At 23.6% G+C, this 18,136-nt stretch overlaps 2 protein-coding genes across 6 annotated transcripts; one reads left to right on the top strand and one right to left on the bottom strand.

The window, feature by feature from the left end:
* Positions 1-1,361: 1,361 nt before the first annotated feature.
* On the top strand, positions 1,362-5,781 carry LOC122851580 (prolyl 3-hydroxylase 2-like). Its single transcript, XM_044150909.1, has 10 exons — positions 1,362-1,803; positions 1,876-2,140; positions 2,835-3,159; positions 3,237-3,362; positions 3,647-3,789; positions 3,860-4,000; positions 4,427-4,654; positions 4,714-4,809; positions 4,875-5,025; positions 5,139-5,781. The coding sequence occupies exons 1-10, from the start codon at positions 1,529-1,531 to the stop codon at positions 5,630-5,632; spliced, it is 2,244 nt and encodes a 747-aa protein (XP_044006844.1). The 5' UTR covers positions 1,362-1,528; the 3' UTR covers positions 5,633-5,781.
* Positions 5,782-6,015: 234 nt separating this feature from the next.
* Positions 6,016-17,680, bottom strand: LOC122851579 (F-BAR domain only protein 2). Of its 5 annotated transcripts, none has more exons than XM_044150905.1 (11): positions 16,853-17,680; positions 13,545-13,856; positions 13,007-13,264; positions 12,737-12,932; positions 12,257-12,667; positions 11,554-11,667; positions 9,614-9,713; positions 8,464-9,459; positions 8,185-8,401; positions 7,761-8,109; positions 6,023-7,679 (listed from the first exon to the last, which is right to left on the bottom strand). In XM_044150905.1, the coding sequence occupies exons 1-11, from the start codon at positions 16,880-16,882 to the stop codon at positions 7,609-7,611; spliced, it is 3,054 nt and encodes a 1,017-aa protein (XP_044006840.1). In that variant the 5' UTR covers positions 16,883-17,680; the 3' UTR covers positions 6,023-7,608. The 5 variants fall into 5 exon arrangements, with proteins under 5 accessions (XP_044006843.1, XP_044006840.1, XP_044006838.1 ...); XM_044150903.1 differs by having other exon boundaries at positions 12,257-12,932; positions 16,853-17,072; positions 17,321-17,668; XM_044150904.1 differs by having other exon boundaries at positions 12,257-12,932; positions 16,853-17,063; positions 17,321-17,665.
* Positions 17,681-18,136: the final 456 nt, after the last annotated feature.

The following is an 18,136-nucleotide window of genomic DNA, read 5'->3' as shown; positions in this document are numbered from 1 at the left end:
TAAAGTATCATTTAATTTCAACATTTATTATCCAGGTTTTTTTGAGAATAATTATTCTTATAATTAATTTTAAAAGTTGCAACAATTGTCGGTAAGTTTGTTTACAAAAAAAAAAAACAATTGATCCTATAAAAAAAAACAAAAATATTCAACCAAAATATGTCATTTAAAATATTTTTGATCATTGATACTGATTATCAATATTAATAATTAATATCATTAAAATAGTTTATAAATCAATAAAATAAAGATGAATTTTTCATTGACACCTGTTATATCCGATGAGAGTGAAATTCAAATATTAAAAGGAAATAATTTTCCAAGAAAAATAATTAACATAACTGATATACATACAGGACGTTATATTGATGGTTTTGATCAAACTGTTGCTAAACTAATTGCTGAAAGGGTTAAAGTATCAGTACCATTATATCGTAGACGTTGTAGAAAACCAACAGATAAACCAAAAAAAACACCAGCTCAACGTCAACGTGAATATCGAGCACGTGTTAAATTACAACGTTTACAAGAAGCTTTAGAAAATAAAAATATTCAAGCTAAAACTGATACTGTAATTGATAAATCAACACAATCAACTGGTGCAACAAAAAAACTAGTCAATAAATCAGTCATTGATGATGAAGAATCAAAAAAAATAATCAACAGTTTAAATAATAATGACAATGAAAATTCTAATGAAATAAATCAAATTGAATTATCAAAATCATCAACAGTAATTAATAATAAATACATAAATAAAATTGAAAAACCATCATTGCCATTGAAATCTGAGCCAAGATCATCTTCTCCATCAATAAATCAAATTGAAAAAAATATAGTATTTATTAAATGTGGATCTTTACTATCACCTGTTAAAAATCATGAAGCCTTTTCAATTTTACCTGATATTGATGAATCAACATTTAAAAATACATCTATTAATAAAAAAATTAAAAAATCATTTATCAATAATAATGATGAAACTCTTTTATTATCAGATCAAATAGAAACAGTACCAGTTGCAATGATTATAAATAATATTCATCAAATAAATTGATTAAAATATATATTTTTTGTTTTTTAATTTAAATACTTTTATTTGTCATTAATAATTATCAATAACAATTGTTAAAAATTAATAATATAAATTGTTGAAAATGAGAAATACATCAAGAATTAAATTTTTTATTCTAAATTATAATTTTTTTATCTGAAAATTAATAAAATGATAAATAATTTAATTTATTGTTATTTTTTATTTATCATATTTATATTTTAGAATTATTTTCAGTATTTTAAATAATTTTTTTTCTATGTTTGTATCAGTTTATATAAACACACATGTGTTATTTTATATTTCATTTTATTCAGGGAGAGATTGGATTCTAGCACAGCCTCCAGTCAGCTGCGGTTCTTGAGATAAAAAAAAAAAAAACACCCACATCATGTGTGGAAAGTTGAGTGTATGTATACAACATGAAAAAATAAATTTAGTTGTATTTCAACCGGCAACGATAGCTATTCAACAATGTCACGTAATAAAATAATATTAAAATATTTCATATTATCAATTAATATTAAATATATATTTTCTACACAAATAAAAAATCATATAAACAATACAGCTATAAATAATATTGATGAACAAAATAGCAATGTGATGTTGGAAGATAAAAAAATTGATCGTGATTTTTCATATTACGATGACATGATATTGTCAGATATTTATACGCAGTCAGTTGATGCATATTTAGATGATAATTGGCAAAAATGTATTGATGGATTTGAACAAGTTATTAAAAGGTATAAATTAATTATTTTATTGTCTATTAGTATTTTGTAGAAATTAATTAATTTTTTTCCATTTCGAAATAGATATAAAAAATATAGAAATGCTGTTATTCAATGTCGTAAAAAATGCAAAAAAAATGTTGATAAATTTACACCAATATTTATTGATAACATTGATGATTTTCATTTTTATGAAAAAAAAGTACGTGAGACATTGTGTTTATTAAAATGTAATCAAGATTATAGAGATATTGCTGGTTTAAATTCATTAAAACGTTTACCATATGAAATTGAAAAAAAAATTATGGAATTTGTGCCTTATGAACATCTTCATATTTGCTATTATCAGGTAATTTATTAATTATATTTTTTTATATATTTAAAAAAAGTTTTTTATCTTGTTCCTCATTGTACTTGTTATTTTTAAATTTTTGTGTTTTTTTTTTTTTATTTTTATTGCTGTATTTAACAACAGTTTATTGAAAGATTAAAGAAAAAATTTTAACTATTTTTAATGGGGATTGTAAAATGTGGATGTTTTGTAAATAAAAAATAAACAATTCTATAAATATTACGATTTGTTATGTAAAATTTTTAATAGTCAAAACGTAAAATTAAAAAAGAAAAATTAAACTCAGTCGTTAAATATTAAACAAACAATATTGAACTAAATTTAAAATAATTTTTTTTCTTAAATACGTTTAGTTGTTTTGAATAAATTAAATATTTTCTTAATGTTTTTTTTTTTTTTTTTTAATTTTTAATTATATTTTGGGGTTTTATTTTAACAATCAGGAAACACGTGCACTATCATTGATCTTGATCCATGACGCAAGACAAGTCAATGACCCAAAATTAAAAAATTAAATAATTTAGTAATGGGATAAATTTAAAAGTAAATATTTAAAATAACTTTATGCAGAAAAAATAAAATAAAATTTTTCATTTAATGCCTTAAAAGTTATTTGAAGCTCAAAGAAAAATTATTTTAAAAAATAAAATATATTTTGTTGATTAATTATAATATAAATTTTAATTTTCAGAAAAATCAATTTCAAGATGCAGCAAATGCAATTTTTACATATTTAACAATTCATCCAAAGCATGAAATGAGTATATCAAATCTTCGTTATTATCTAACACTTCCAGAAGTTGAAGAAGCAAAAGTTAAAAATTTAGAAATTCAAAAATTTGTTAAATATTATATGGAAGGTGTTAAAGCATATGAAGATGAGCTCTATGAGTTGGCAATTGAAAATTTTGAAAAATCATTAATTATTTATATGGATTCTGAAAATGATTGTAGAATATATTGTGAAGGACCATTTGATCAAGGCTGGCATCCAGAATTTACCTCATCAGTTGCAAGTTAGTATGAAGAAAAAAATAATTTAAATTTCATTTTTTTACAATTAATTATTTATTGTATATTAAAATTTTTCTAGATCATTTTGCATATTGTTTAAAATGCAAAAGAAGCTGTTCTTTATGGCTGAATAATATTAATGGAGATTATCAAAAAGATTTATTATCAAGTCACTACAATTACCTGCAATTTGCTTATTATAAATGTGAGTAATAAAAGTAATTATTCAAGGACACATTAATTTATAAATGTATTTTAAAAATTATAATAAGTAGTACTACTTATTTAATTTAATTTATAATCGTCTTTACTTATTTTTAAATTACACAAATGAGTACAAAAATTATTTTTATTCATTTTTAATTATCAAAAAGAGTCTTGTTTTTTTAAAATATTAATGCGTCATATTTTTATTATATTTAATTGACCAGTTACGTCAGCCAAATGCACTAAAATTTTAATTTTTAATTTATTAATTTTATGTTACAGTGGGTGATATAAAAAATACATGTCAAGCTGTTGAAAGTTACTTGTTGTTTTATCCAGCTGATGAAACAATGATTAATAATAAAATGTTTTATTCAAAATTACCAAAAGTACAGAAAAATTTAAATTTTTTTAGACCACGTGAGGCAAGTATTTCGATTGATTGATTTATTTATTTATTTTAATGATATAATATTTTTTTAAAATTATTTTTAGGAAGCTGTTTATTATGTCAAACGTCAAGAGTATGAGCTAAGACTTCTTAAATATATTTCCGATGAATTTTCATTAATTGATGCAAAATTATCAACATCAAAAAATAAATCCGATAAAAAATCTATAAATAATGAAAAAAAGGTAAAATTATGAATAAAAAAAAAACGAAAATAAATACTTATATTTATAAATGCTCTCTATTTTTACTATGTATTTTAAATTATTTGTACTTTTTTTGTATAATTTTATACTCTTGTAAATGAAATAAATTCATCGAATTTGAAAATCATTTTATTTATTTTTTTCAATTATTGATATTAAAATATATAATATATCGTACGATGGCGCAGTTGTAGCTTTTATTTATTTATTTATTTTTCAATGAATAATAAAAAAAAAATTAATAAAGATAAGAAAACTGCAATATGTCGGAAACTCGTGTGGGTGGTAAAATGACAACGTAACTCAGTTTAATAACTTCTAAAGAAAATAAATTTATGAAAGAAAGAAAAAAACAAATAAATTTGTTTATAAATAACAATTATAAATAGTATTAATTTTTTTTAGGCAGTCAATCATCCACCACCTGGTCATTCACCATCATCTCGACTTGTTGCTGCAACAGATAAATTTCTAGAGAAAAAAAAAATTTCAAGACGGCAATTCGAAATTGAAAAACGATTGAATAAAACAAAAATTATTGCCAGAGAAAATGAGCTTGGTGGAAAATCAAGATATTTAGCTGAAGGATTTTTAATTGATTCAGAGTGTGATTCACTTGTTCAATTAGCCAAGGTAAATTAAATTAATTTTATTTGATGATAAAAATGGATAATTTATCAACCTTATTACAGATTGCTGCTGTTAAAGGTGATGGCTATGAAGACAATAAAAGTCCTCATTCAAAAAATGAACTGTTTGAAGGTTTAACATTAGGTCGTGCAGCACTGGTTAATATTTTTAATTTTTTTTTGCAAATTCGTTAATAATAATTTCATTTTTTGTTTTTGTTTAGATGGTTTATTTTGGTCTATTGGAGCCAAAAAAATTACAACTATTTCTTCATTCAACTGAGACTGCTAGAGGTCATGTAAAAAAATTTTTTAATCTTGATCAAGAACTTTTCTTCACCTACACTCACTTGGTTTGCCGTTCAGCTTTGACTGGTAATTCAAATCAGTAAGAAAGTCATCTAGAACTTTTTTCTTGAAGCGCTTTAATTTTTAATGATTATTTATTTTATTTTTATTAATAATTGTGATTTATTTTTCGTTTTAAGATTTATCAGAGAGAGATGAAGATGTATATAGCCACGATATTCATGCAGATAATTGTTTGGCAATTGATGATAATACTTGCTTACACGAGAGTCCAGCTTATACATGGCGTGATTATTCAGCAATTATTTATCTGAATGATGATTTTGATGGTGGTGAATTTGTATTTTCAGCTGATCCAAAAGCTCAAAATATTCAAAGTATAATTAAACCAAAATGTGGAAGAATGATTGGCTTTACAGCTGATGAAAAAAATCTTCATGGTGTTAAAGGCGTTGTAAAAGGAAAAAGATGTGCATTAGCAATATGGTTTACATTGAACGAAAAATATTATGAAACTGAAAGAAAACTTGCTGAAATAATTCTTGAAAGGGTCATGTTAAAAGGACCATTTAAGCCAATTAAAAATTTTAAAATACCATTAAATTATGAAAAATTATTATTCAGTCGATTTAAAGAAGATGAAATTTTAAAATTATTAATCAACCTTTCATAAAAACATTTATCAATTATTTCTTTTTAATTTTCAAATATTTTTTTATCATTATTTTTCTTTTCAAGTGCAGGACACTGAAAATAATCTACCTCAAAAGGTTGCTTGTATAATTTGTTTTTTAAAAAAAGTATTTTTTCTTTTTAAAAAAATTAGCTGTCTTTTTTTTCATCAAATAATATGCATAATTTATGAAATTTAATTATCAATTTATACAACTACGAGCATGAAAATAATAAACTAGCTCATAATTTATCATAAATATTTTTATAAACATGTACCAAATAATTGTATTTAATTTTAATAAGTTGATAATTATTAAATAATAGGATTTTTGTGATATCTGGAATTTTTGTGATTTAATATTTATATAAAACTTTAACATTTATATAAAATATCCTAGATCTTTATTATCATTAATAATACGTGCCAATATATATCTATATATTTGCATATTCAACATATCTGCATTATATAATTGTTGTTCTTAATATTATTTTTATTACATGAGTATTTATTAAATTTTTGTTTATTAAAAAAATTTTGTAAAACAAAATTTATTCTTAATTTTAAATTAAATTTTATTTTCATTATTTGAAATAATGTTATTATTTTAAATATATAACTATCATTGAGAAAATTATTGTATTTTGGACGATAGATCAATTGTTGGATCAGTCGAAAATGTCTTTATGATATTCTTTTATTCATACATCACTATATCATAAAATTGTTTATTTATTTATTCATTTTATTATTATGAAAAATATTATAATGTGAAAAAATTTATTTTCACTATTAACTGTCGTTAATTAATTTTTTTTTCTTTCGAAAGTCAAAAGATGTATAAATACTTTTTTATTTTTTTTTGTTCTAACTGAGCTTTATGTATTTTTTTATTTAGCATTGAGTTATTGTTTTATTTTTTTTTTTATTAAAATTAAATTATTGACGAGTAAACGAACGGATTTTTTTTTTTTCGTTACAAATTTATTCATTTAAATTAGAAAAAACAAATTATTCTTATTATTATTATTATTTACATCAAGATCGATATTTCTTTTTATTTGTTATCTCATCAATGGGAGATTGTTTTTTCTTAAATTCAATTTACTGATAATTACAATTACAAAGAGATATGTAATTGTTAAAAGTCAGACTAATTTAAGATTAAAAAAAAAACAAAAATTATAAGGAATGTTACAAGAATAAATCGCCAAGGCCTAAAAAAAAAAAAAATAATAACTGGTAATAATATATTTTTAATAACTTAGTTATTAAAGTTAATTTTCTAAATGTACGAATTTTTTATTTTTTACTTATAAAGAAAATAAAATGTATAAATATCAATTATAATTTAATATCCAAAAATAAGAAGTGAATATCAAATAACAAAAAAAAAAAAAAAAAAACTACAAATATATATTTTTAAATCAATTAATTTATATTATTATTTTAATTTAGAAAAAAAAAAAAACTGTTTTTTAAATCGTTGCAGATTTTGCATAAACTAATGAAAAATTAATACCTTTATTTGTTCATTTTTAATAAATTTTTTTCTATTTACGTGCACCTGTCTTAATCAACGTCGATAAAAAAATACTATCGTCTATTTTTGCACTATATACAAGATAGAATAAACCTAGGCATTCAAAAATCTATAAAAGCCATTGGTTTGTATATTCACCCTGCCTTTTTATATTAATTTAACCATATTTATTTATTTTTTTCACTGAAAAATATTAATAAAATAATATTTTTGCCTATTCACACTCATAACGAATCTCAAGTTTCCATCTTTGGTATCCAACAGCTTTTTTTTTACCTCGAATTTTATTTTAAAAAATTTAAAAAAATGAATAAAGATTGGCAAGATGGCCATGGATTTAAATTCATCAAGGAAACTCCAAGAGCGAGGGAACAGGCAAACAAGTTCATGTTGGCAAACTTTCCCACTTTGGTGACCAATCAGGTAACTGTCAATCAGCACTTGATGGTGGTGCTGCATAACGAGTTTTTGGATCTGCATCACCATCACAAAGATATTTACCTAATATTAAAAATAAATAAATTAAATAATTTATACATGAAAAATAAAAATAAAATAATAATAAAAAATTAAAATACATACCAGATACAAATCTACGTTTAACAAGACTTAATCGATAACCAGGACCAACTAATTCAAATTCTACACCAGATAATGTTGTTCCTTCACAATTAAATTGTGTAAATATTGTTCCTTGTGAACCAGGTCCATTTTCAAGTTCAATACGTGCTTTTAATGAACCAACACCATTTGATTCACTGTGCTGTGAAAGTTCAGTGAATTTCCATAAAACACGATTTGTATCAGGTAACCATACAGCTGATGGTTTACTTTGAAGTGATTTAAAACCTCCTTCAATTGGAGCAGCAACATGTAGATTTAATAGGGGACTTGGTGATGCCATTGCACGGCTATTATATTTATAATCAATCTAAAAATAAAATTTAATATAAACATTGTTATTAAAAATAAATATAACATATATCTAAATGTATATTTATTTTACCTTTAAATCTGTATGTTTAGCTTCACATTTCCAGTATGATACAATTTGAAATGGACAAGAACCTGCACCATCTTTATTTTTAATTTGATATTTTAATATATCAACATTAAAATACGATGCTGATGGATTTTGTTCAGCTTGACGTCGTAATAATGTAGTTAAGGCACTCATATTAAAGTCAAATATTGTACAATCGGCAGTAGTTTGTGCAGCATCTCTGTAAAAAAATTTAAAAGCATTAATAAAATAAAAAATAATAATAATAATAATCATACTAACATTGTTATCAATTGATTATTTGGAACAAGACGTTCAAGTCTATTACTATTTCTAATACGAAATGTTAATTTTGCTGGATTTGGATTATTTGTTAATACACCAACAATACCAGCTGGAAATGATAGCATCATATCACCACTTAATTTAACTTGACATCTTGTTTCATCAGTACCACGAAAATATGAATGTATTATTTCATGAAATGCAACAGCAAGTGGTATTGTATCAGCAAGACCAATTGTTAATGGTGATGGTCCTCTTGATGAACCAACACCAACACCAGCAGCACGAAATTCTAAACTAGCAACACTATCAGCACGTGTTATTGTTGCTGGTGATGCACGTCCACGTGGTGGACCATCACTACGTCTTGATGATGGTCTTGGTATTGCAATTGAACTTGTTGGTGTTGATGATGCTGATTGTTTTGGTGGTAATGCTGGTGTTATATCGCCAATTTCAGTAAATAAATCACCATCATTAAAACGTGTATGTAATTGTGTTGGTGGTGCTGATTGTGGTTGTACTGGTGATGATGATAACGCTGGTGGACTTTGTAATGGTGCATATGGATGACTTGCTGTTGGTGTTGTTGTACTTGATGGTGCACTACTTGGATTAAATAAATTTAAACCAAGTAAATCAGAACTTGGTTTACCACCTAATTGTTGTGATACTGATTGTGAACGTTTCATATGATGATCAGAATCTGTATTTGAACCTCTACGACCAGTTGGTGCTGGTGATAGGGATAAATTTTCAACAGTTGCACGAAGTTCATCAACACTTGCACTTATTGGTGCATTACCATTTGTCAATGGTTTTATTTCAACTCTTATTTTACGTTCTTTTTCATCTTCTTCTGATTCTGTATCTGAACTTGAATAAAAACCTTTTTCATTTTCCCAAGGATCTGTTTTTGGTTTTATACGAAAACCATCTTCATCAACTTCTAATGTTGGTGTTTCAGATTTTCTACTATCACTTTTATCATCACTAAAAAAAAAAAAAAAACAAACAAACAAATAAATGTAAATTCAATAAATTAATAAAAAATTCATCAAATAATAATTTTGATTCATTCAAAATTTCACCACGTCCAAAGTACATAAATATTGTGTCATTAATTAATTATTGTATATATACTGACAGATCTGATTTTTCTTCCTTCATGCTGTTTGTATCCAATGAATCCTTTTTTTTTTGTGCTTTTTTTTCTCTACGTTTTTCTCGTCTGCTACGTAAAAACCCTGTTAATTTATAAAAATTATTAAGATATTATATAAAGATTATTTTTATATTTTTTTTTTTTTTTAGTACAATATTAAGTGTCAACATGGTTATTTTTTTGTTATATGAATAATAAATAATTGATGCAATGAAAGTATGAAGTGATTTTGATCCTGTACCACGCTAAATAATACAACAACTACATACTTGATACAAAAGATTTACTGAGCACATCACAACCCACCTATTTTCACAACTTTTCTACTGGCAAACAAATCTACTTTTTTTCATTAAATTTAAAATTCTTAAATAGAAATTACAGACTACAGGTGCAATTTTAGGATTATATTATTATAAATGCTATGGTTTTAATTGGGATTATTAATAAAAATGCATTAATTTATAGTAAATTTAAAATACCACCAACAATAAACGTTACTTTTTTTTCAAATAAATTGTTTTTCTAACAAATAAAAAATATATTTAAATAATTTAATTAATTCCCAAAACAAAAAAAAAAAAAAATAGTAAAACGTGCATGAAATTATATTTGAAATAATTGTTATAATATTATGAATCTTTTTTTTTTAATAAATTATTTAATTGCATAAAACTGCATTATTTTGAGACTCGAAAATTTCATGTTAAGTTATATTGAAATATTAATGACAAATGTAGCTAATGGAAATTAAAAATAATTTTAACAGTGAGCCATGCATTACTTGAAATGTTTTTTTTTTTTTTTTATAACGAAAATTAAATAATTGTAAAATGAGACGGCTCACCTGAGGCATCCCCGTCGCCCACCCTTTTTTTGCCATCAACATGTTTTATTCAAGTCCATCTCCCATCAATTGATAAAACATCAAAGATTTTATATAATTTTTTTTCAATTAATAGATTAATTATATATAAATCTATTTGTTTTTCAATAAATTATTATTGTTGAATGAAGCAAAAACTTCAAATACAACATTTCACTAATTTTTGTTTTACGATAAAACAATTATTCATATTTTTTTTTTTTATCACAGTCTCACCTTGTCAATATTATTAAACCCGATTGTACAAAGTGCAAAATACCAAGATTGTAATTCATTTTTTTTTTCAAATAAAAAAACATCATGATATTAAAATCAACACCATGAAAAATGAAAATAAAAAACATGTAATTGTCTTTTTTTTTTTTGAAATAATATTTTATGAATTTTAAATGTGACGAGTATAAAAAATAAATAAATAATATTAAAGGAAAATAAAAAAATAAATTGGAAAAATAAAAATCTGTTAGAAAAACAATTTTGATAATAATATAGTAAAATTTTTTAATTTAAAAAAGCTGTAAAATGTGTTAGCTTAAAAAAAAAAAAAAAAAAAGAAACAATCTAAAATAAATTAGTGCTAATGATGTGATCAATTATTATTTGTGAGATTTAAAAAAGTATTTAAAAAACGTGATTAATATTGTGCAGAGGATTTCAATTCAAACGTGTTTTGTTAAATATAATAGTAAATAGAAAAAGAAAAAACAAGAGGAATAGCATTACTCAGGATCACCCTCTTCAGCATAATTATCAACACCCATTCAAACTTTTTGAAAAGAGGCAACGGCAAGTAATCACCATATAAGAGCAGAATATATTTTAAAACGAATATCAACTGGATTATCCATAGAATTAAAATTTTAATTTGAATAAAAATAATAAACAAAAATAGATTAGAAAAATTTAAATGGAATAAATTAAAATTGTCGTTAAATGATTTAAAGATAAATTAAAATAAAATTGAATTTTCTAAATAAATAAAACATTTAATTCTATGGATTAATGAAAGGTAATTCACGATTTTAAAAGCAGTTACATTTAGATCCTCTTAGAGGGTTCCTGGAGATGCTGGGAAGTGGTACAGCAGAAGGCGAACTGTTGCCCTGAGGTGTTACAGGTGCCGAACCGGACCCTGCTTGCCTCTGCCTCTCTGAAACAATCACTCATCACTCATATTTTTTGCCCCAAAAAAAAAAAAAAACAAATCTATTCTCGCGTTACTCAATATAAACAACTTTTTTTATCTTCTCATTGACAAATTATACTTGATAAATTTTATTTTTCATCTATCATCAAGTATAGCAAATAAATAAATTTATTATTCTCGACACATCATCCATTAACCGATGTTAGGTAACAAGACAAAAAGCAAACACGCGACGTTGTTATTATTATGACAAAAAAAAAAAACAAGCGTAATGAGAAAAATAATTAAATAAATTTATCAAGACAAGTGTTTAGCTTATATGTCGTCTGGGAAAATTCAAGAAAAAAAACAACAATACATGGTGCTGTAAAAAATTAAATTCCGCGTGAAATTAATTCTGCCTCAATACAAATAAATATTATTTATCGGAAATTAAATTAAATGTCATGGAATAAACATTTAAAATAATATTTTTAATGATAACTTATTATTGTAACGAAATTGAATTGAATTTTATTTTATAAAATTCATATTGTTTTAAATTTTATTGATTTTTGCTATTTCTAACGTTTTTTTTTTTGTTTTAACCTACCCTGGGAGTTGGACATGAACAAGTTGAGTAGCGAGGTGGTACGACGTGAGCCTTTGGTGATTGTCTCTTTATCCTTTTCTTTAATCCGCATATTATTATCCCTTTTCCCATCCCACTCACAACCACCCATAGCGTTCATATTTTTTTTTGTATTTTGTTTGTTACCAGCAACACCTGTCTCGCCATTTGTTCCTTTGGTTGTAGTTGTTGTTGTTCCAGTTGTTGTTGTTGTTGTCATCGCCGCTACTGCTACTGCTGGTGTTGTTGTTGTTGTTGTTGCTTCCTTGATTATCGTCAACACTGATGATGATGTTGTATTATTACCAGTAACATCAGCTGCTGCTGAATGATTTTTTCCAGGATTGGCCAACTCAGCAATACTCGTCAGCACCTCATCGTACACGACAATTCCTGGTGTATTATGAATATTCTCATCATGATTATCATTTGTTGTCTCGTTGTTAATGGATCGTTGATTACCTGGACGTTCAAGACCTGTGTACTTTGATTGTACAAATTGCTCCAATAATCGATCCACTGTCATATCCAAACATTGACGTTTAAAATCAATGTGTACCTGACCAACCTGTTCATGATTCATTTGTAGTATATCAGCATATGTATTTAAAAAATCTTTCATGTGTCGTAAATGTGTCTCTTCACCATCCTGAAATCTCTATTAAATTTAAAAATAATTAATTTAATTTAATCTATATCTATTTTCTATTTTTTTTTTTTATTTATAATTACCCTGCAAGCTTGTGTCATTTTTGTTTCAAAATCATTTCTAATAATTGTATATTTATTAACAAGTATTTTATAATCTTCTTGTGATTTTTTATATTTTGATTCGGATTTTTCAATATCACGTTGACTAGCATTATCTTTTTTTAATTTTTCATATTCCAAACCTTTTTGTATACAAATATCTTTAGCTTTTTGTAATGTTCCAGTTATACTTTGAATACTTTGTACAATTTCAAGTGTTGTTGATTCTTCTTCTTTGACCTAAATGAAAAAAAAATAAATAAATAAATTATAATTCATAATATAATTATTATTGTCTGTTGATTCATTGATAATATTTAATTTAATTTATTTTCCATTGAAAATTATATTCAATTAAAATTTTTTATTTCAAGTAGGCGGTGACTGATATCAGCTAGTCAAGGACAACTCATCATATATAAAAATATACAATCACATTTTAATGATAATTGATAAATTTTTATTTATCATTAACTGAAGAATAATTAAATTATTTTTATAATATATAAATATTATTTACCGCTTTATGTTTTTTGTGTAATTCATCAGCATATTTTGATACATCTTTTATTATTTCAGCAACACGTTGTGCCATTTGTAGATGAAGACCAGCTAATTTTTCAGCAGCTCCACGTAATGCAGCCCATACTGGTGCAAATGTACCATGTGTTGTACTACTATTACTAGCTTGTTTAGCAACTTTACTTAATAATTTATAATTATTTTCTTCAATTGTTGATCTTTCACGTAAAAAATCAGCCAATTCTTTGCTAGCAATAACGCCATGCTTCATGTTATGGTACAACACATCAAATCCATTATGCTTTTCACCCTGTAATATATTAATCAAAATTATATTTTCATAGCTTTCTTTTTTAGGGTCAATATAATTTATTTTTCATATTGTCAAAGAGGCCATAGATCGAACAACACATTTGTGCTTCGTTGAGTATGTAACATATATATTTCATTTTTTTTTTTTCCTTTAAATCTCATTTAAAATAATATACTGGCAAGTGGTTGGGGCAAGAAACGATGCATGACATCCGTGAATGATAAACTATATATATTTAAAATTCTGTTGTTAAGTTCATTGAGTTTGTTTTTTTAATTTTATTTTTCATCTTGTTTATCAAGTACAATAAAAAAATAAATTTATTATTATGATTGTTAATAATGTCAATTATTTAACAATATTATTTATTTCGCAGTGACGTTGTCTCTCTGTGTAATAAAAAAATTTAAAAAACTATGATTGATAAAGAATTCATGACAGACACTCAATGTCATAGTCGTTTGATGCCTTCATGTTGCCATGCTATAATCATCAAGAGAATAACTAACTATAAAACTTGAAACTTGAAACTTCCTCAAGAAATATCTTATAAACTTGGTGAATACACTTGTTGTGTCTCTTTAATAAAAAAAAAATTCATTATTCCTTTTTTTTTATCATAGCAAGGTATATTTTTATCCTGTGGTTTTTCAATAAATAATAAAAATTATTTCAAGTTGTAAAAAATACAAATGTTACCTGACCAGTTTTGTTTTTTTTTTCGATTTTTTTTATATTTAATTTGATTTTTTTTTTTTGTTTTGTTTTGGTAATTGAAGGATGTACATTTAATCGTTTTAAATATTTTTTTGCATATTATAATAATTTTTTTTTATTGTAAAAACATAATGATGATGATGATGATGATAGTCATGAGTAATAGAAAATATTTATAGATTTTGATGTTTGTGATTTTTTTAAAAAGCAAGAAAAGTTTTTTTTAAAAGCAAGAAAACTATTTAATCAATTGTTTAATTTATTTACTTTTGCTGATATTTAAATATATGTTTAAATTGTAGTTTTATCATCATGCTGTAAAATTAAATGCAATGTGTAACCCTTTTGCAAGTTGGTATGTATACTTGAGCTCAATTAGCCTCTTGGTACTTTAACCCTGATCAGTACTTGGTAAATAATTTTCATCAATGTCTGTATGTATAAAATATTTTTTTTTTTTTCATGAGCACACCCATCCTACTCTAATTTGTGGCATTCAATAACAATAGAAGACACTCATTATTAGACGGTAATTTATTTATTTTTTTTTACCTCTCCCTAACTAATAATACTTTGAATGAAAAAAATAAAAAAAAAAAATTCAATTCGTCTCTTATTTTTCTTTCAATTTGTTTATTTTTCTATTTTTTTTTGTCTCATTAATTTACATAATTTATTCTCTTAATTATTTTATTGTATTAAATAACAACATTAACAATTGATTAATTATTTTTTATTAATTAATTAACTGTTTTTTTTCTTAAATTAAGACAAAAAAAAAAGAAACAAAAAACAAACTAAATTACATAAGAAAAGTTTTATAATAAAAAAAAAATTATAAATAATTTAATTGTTTGTTTAAAGATTATGTAATTTATTAGTTTATAATACAATTAAAATATTTCAATAATTATTATATCCATAAACAATCAAAACAATTGAAAAGAAAAATCTTTCTTTATAAACTTTCGCTTATTTTTTCTTTTAAATAAATTTATTATATATACATCGTGAGATTTAATGAATATAAAAATTTTTTATAATGATAACAAGATCTGGCATAATGGTAAAGCTTCTTATATGGCTAATTTATATTATTTATATTGGTTTTTTATTATTTTTTTTCATCTTCTTTTTATATTTGTCTAGTGTCGTCGTCATCGTCAAGCCTTTCACTAAAATTCTTACTTCCATGTCGTATTATTATCGTTATTAAAATATTAAAATAATTTATTTTTTTTTCATCTCTGATTAGAGACGAAATACCAAGATTTTAGATAAAAAAACGGTTATATAGGAAGTGGTTTTGTGTGTACCTTATCAATAATGCTTGTCGTAAAAAAAAAAAAAAAACAGGATGAGTAATAAAACATAAAATGATTAAAAAATAATGATAACAATAAATAAAACAATTAAAAAAAACAATTGTTAAACTAATTATTAATCTGTTTTAAATTATTTTGATAATAATAAAATTATAATTATCAATAAAATCAATAAAACAATATTGCTTTGTTATCATTGATATTATTGTCAATGAAATTATTATTAATATATATTTTCATTCATTATTTACATTAAATTTTTATAAATAAAAATTATTTATGATTACTCTAAATATGATAATTATTTTTATTTAGTAGTTATTTAAAAATAGTAATTATTTAAAGTAGTAATTATTTTTTTAAAAGTATATATGTAAAAGGGATAAAAGAAAATTAAAAAGTGAAAGGATAAAAAATGGTCATTGCAGCTGAATAATATCATTAAGGGAATAAAATAAAATAAATATAAACATTATATAAATATAAAAATTATCCAAGGACAATTGTCTGGAGACAGGCTGTATTCTCACGCATATAATACACCTGTTATTATAAATATTAAAACGCGCGAAATTTATTTATTTTTCATTGGAAATTTTAAAGATTGAAAAAAAAAAAATTTAAACAAAAATTTTTGGATAAATAAACAAGTTTTTTAATTAAATATAATTGTTTTTTTTTTTTTTTTTTGAATATTGTTTTTGTTTATGATTTTACCTAACCTAGCTTAATTTTACAAATGCATTGTTATTTTTTTTTTAACGTCATAGATGTATTACCCAAATAAAATGCAATTAAAATTCACAAATTATATTTTTTTTTGGGCTTTAATATACCATCATTTGTTTATTAATTATGTCAATAAAAAAAAAGAAAATTAACTAGCCAATTTGACAGTTAACAAAGCAATAATAATATGAATTAATTTTATAAAAATATTATTTGACTTACCCAAAAATAATCAGCAAAGTCTACGGTCATGTTGAACCGCGCAATCAGACCATGTTACAGAACATTTATCAAAATAAATTAATATTTTTTAATTATTCTAAATAGTATGGTTTCTTCAATATATTATTTTTTTTTTTCAACCGCGCCCGGATAATAACAGTCCCGTTGTTCGTGTATGCCAAGGCTTCTTTTTTTAATTTATTTTTTTTACCTATTTGTTCTTAATTAACACACAAAAATAATAAAAATAAACAAAACAAATTATTTATAAATAATTTAGTAAGCATATATTTCACATAAAAATAAATCAAAATATTGCCAAAATTTTTAACACTGACATACGTAAATTTATAATGATTAATTTAATTATTATTTTGTCATATAAAAAAGACAAGTCGATGGTTTATTGATAAAACAAAAATAATAATTAAATTATGGGATATTTAGAGTGACAAACAACAACCGCACCTTCAACAATTCAATTTGTTTTGCAACTGAAATCTGAATTGGTTACATTCGAACTTCGAAGCAAGTTGTATTCGTGATGTGTTGATGATGATGATGATGATGACGATCGTGACACACACATACACACACACATAAAACACACAAACAAAATAATATTAGTAATTTGTATTTCTAGTATTTCTCTCTTTCTCGTTATCACTTAATATTTATCTTTCTTTTCTTTAATTTTAATAATCAATAAAAATTATAATGTCAAATTATAATCAAAGACAAGATATTTTTTATATGTCTAAAATACTATGGGCACAATGTGTGGACGCGAAAGTCAACTGCCATTTTTCTCCCACTTTTTTTGACAATATTTTTTTTTTGTTTGTCAATTTTTAGACTCCTTGGATAATTAGCCATCTTGCGTATAAAAATAAAAGCTTTACTCAGTCAGTAAAAGATAAGTTAGAACACTTTATTTTTTTAATTTGAAATTTTGATAAAAATAAATTATGTTAATTAATAATATTATCGGATTGAATTATTTAGCATATTTTTAAATTAATTTACAGTTTTTTTTATAAACAATTCAATCAATAAAAAAAAAACAATTGAGGAATTTTTTTTTTACAATAATTAACTTATTAATTATAGGTAATTTTAATTTATGAAACAGGTAAGTTTAATTTGTGCGCAGTTGAAAAAAAAAGAAATTTATTAAAAATAAAATCCTTTTATTTGTTGTTTTTGTTCCGTTAAAAAAAAAAAAAAAATAATAACAAATGACCTGCGCAACATAACGCAGTTTTATTCACACCGCGTTTCGAG

The sequence above is a fragment of the Aphidius gifuensis genome, linkage group LG3 (genome assembly GCF_014905175.1).
Source record: "Aphidius gifuensis isolate YNYX2018 linkage group LG3, ASM1490517v1, whole genome shotgun sequence".
Lineage (NCBI taxonomy): Eukaryota > Metazoa > Arthropoda > Insecta > Hymenoptera > Braconidae > Aphidius > Aphidius gifuensis.
The sequence above is the reverse complement of the archived record's forward strand: the minus strand, read 5'-3'. Positions and strand labels throughout refer to the sequence as shown.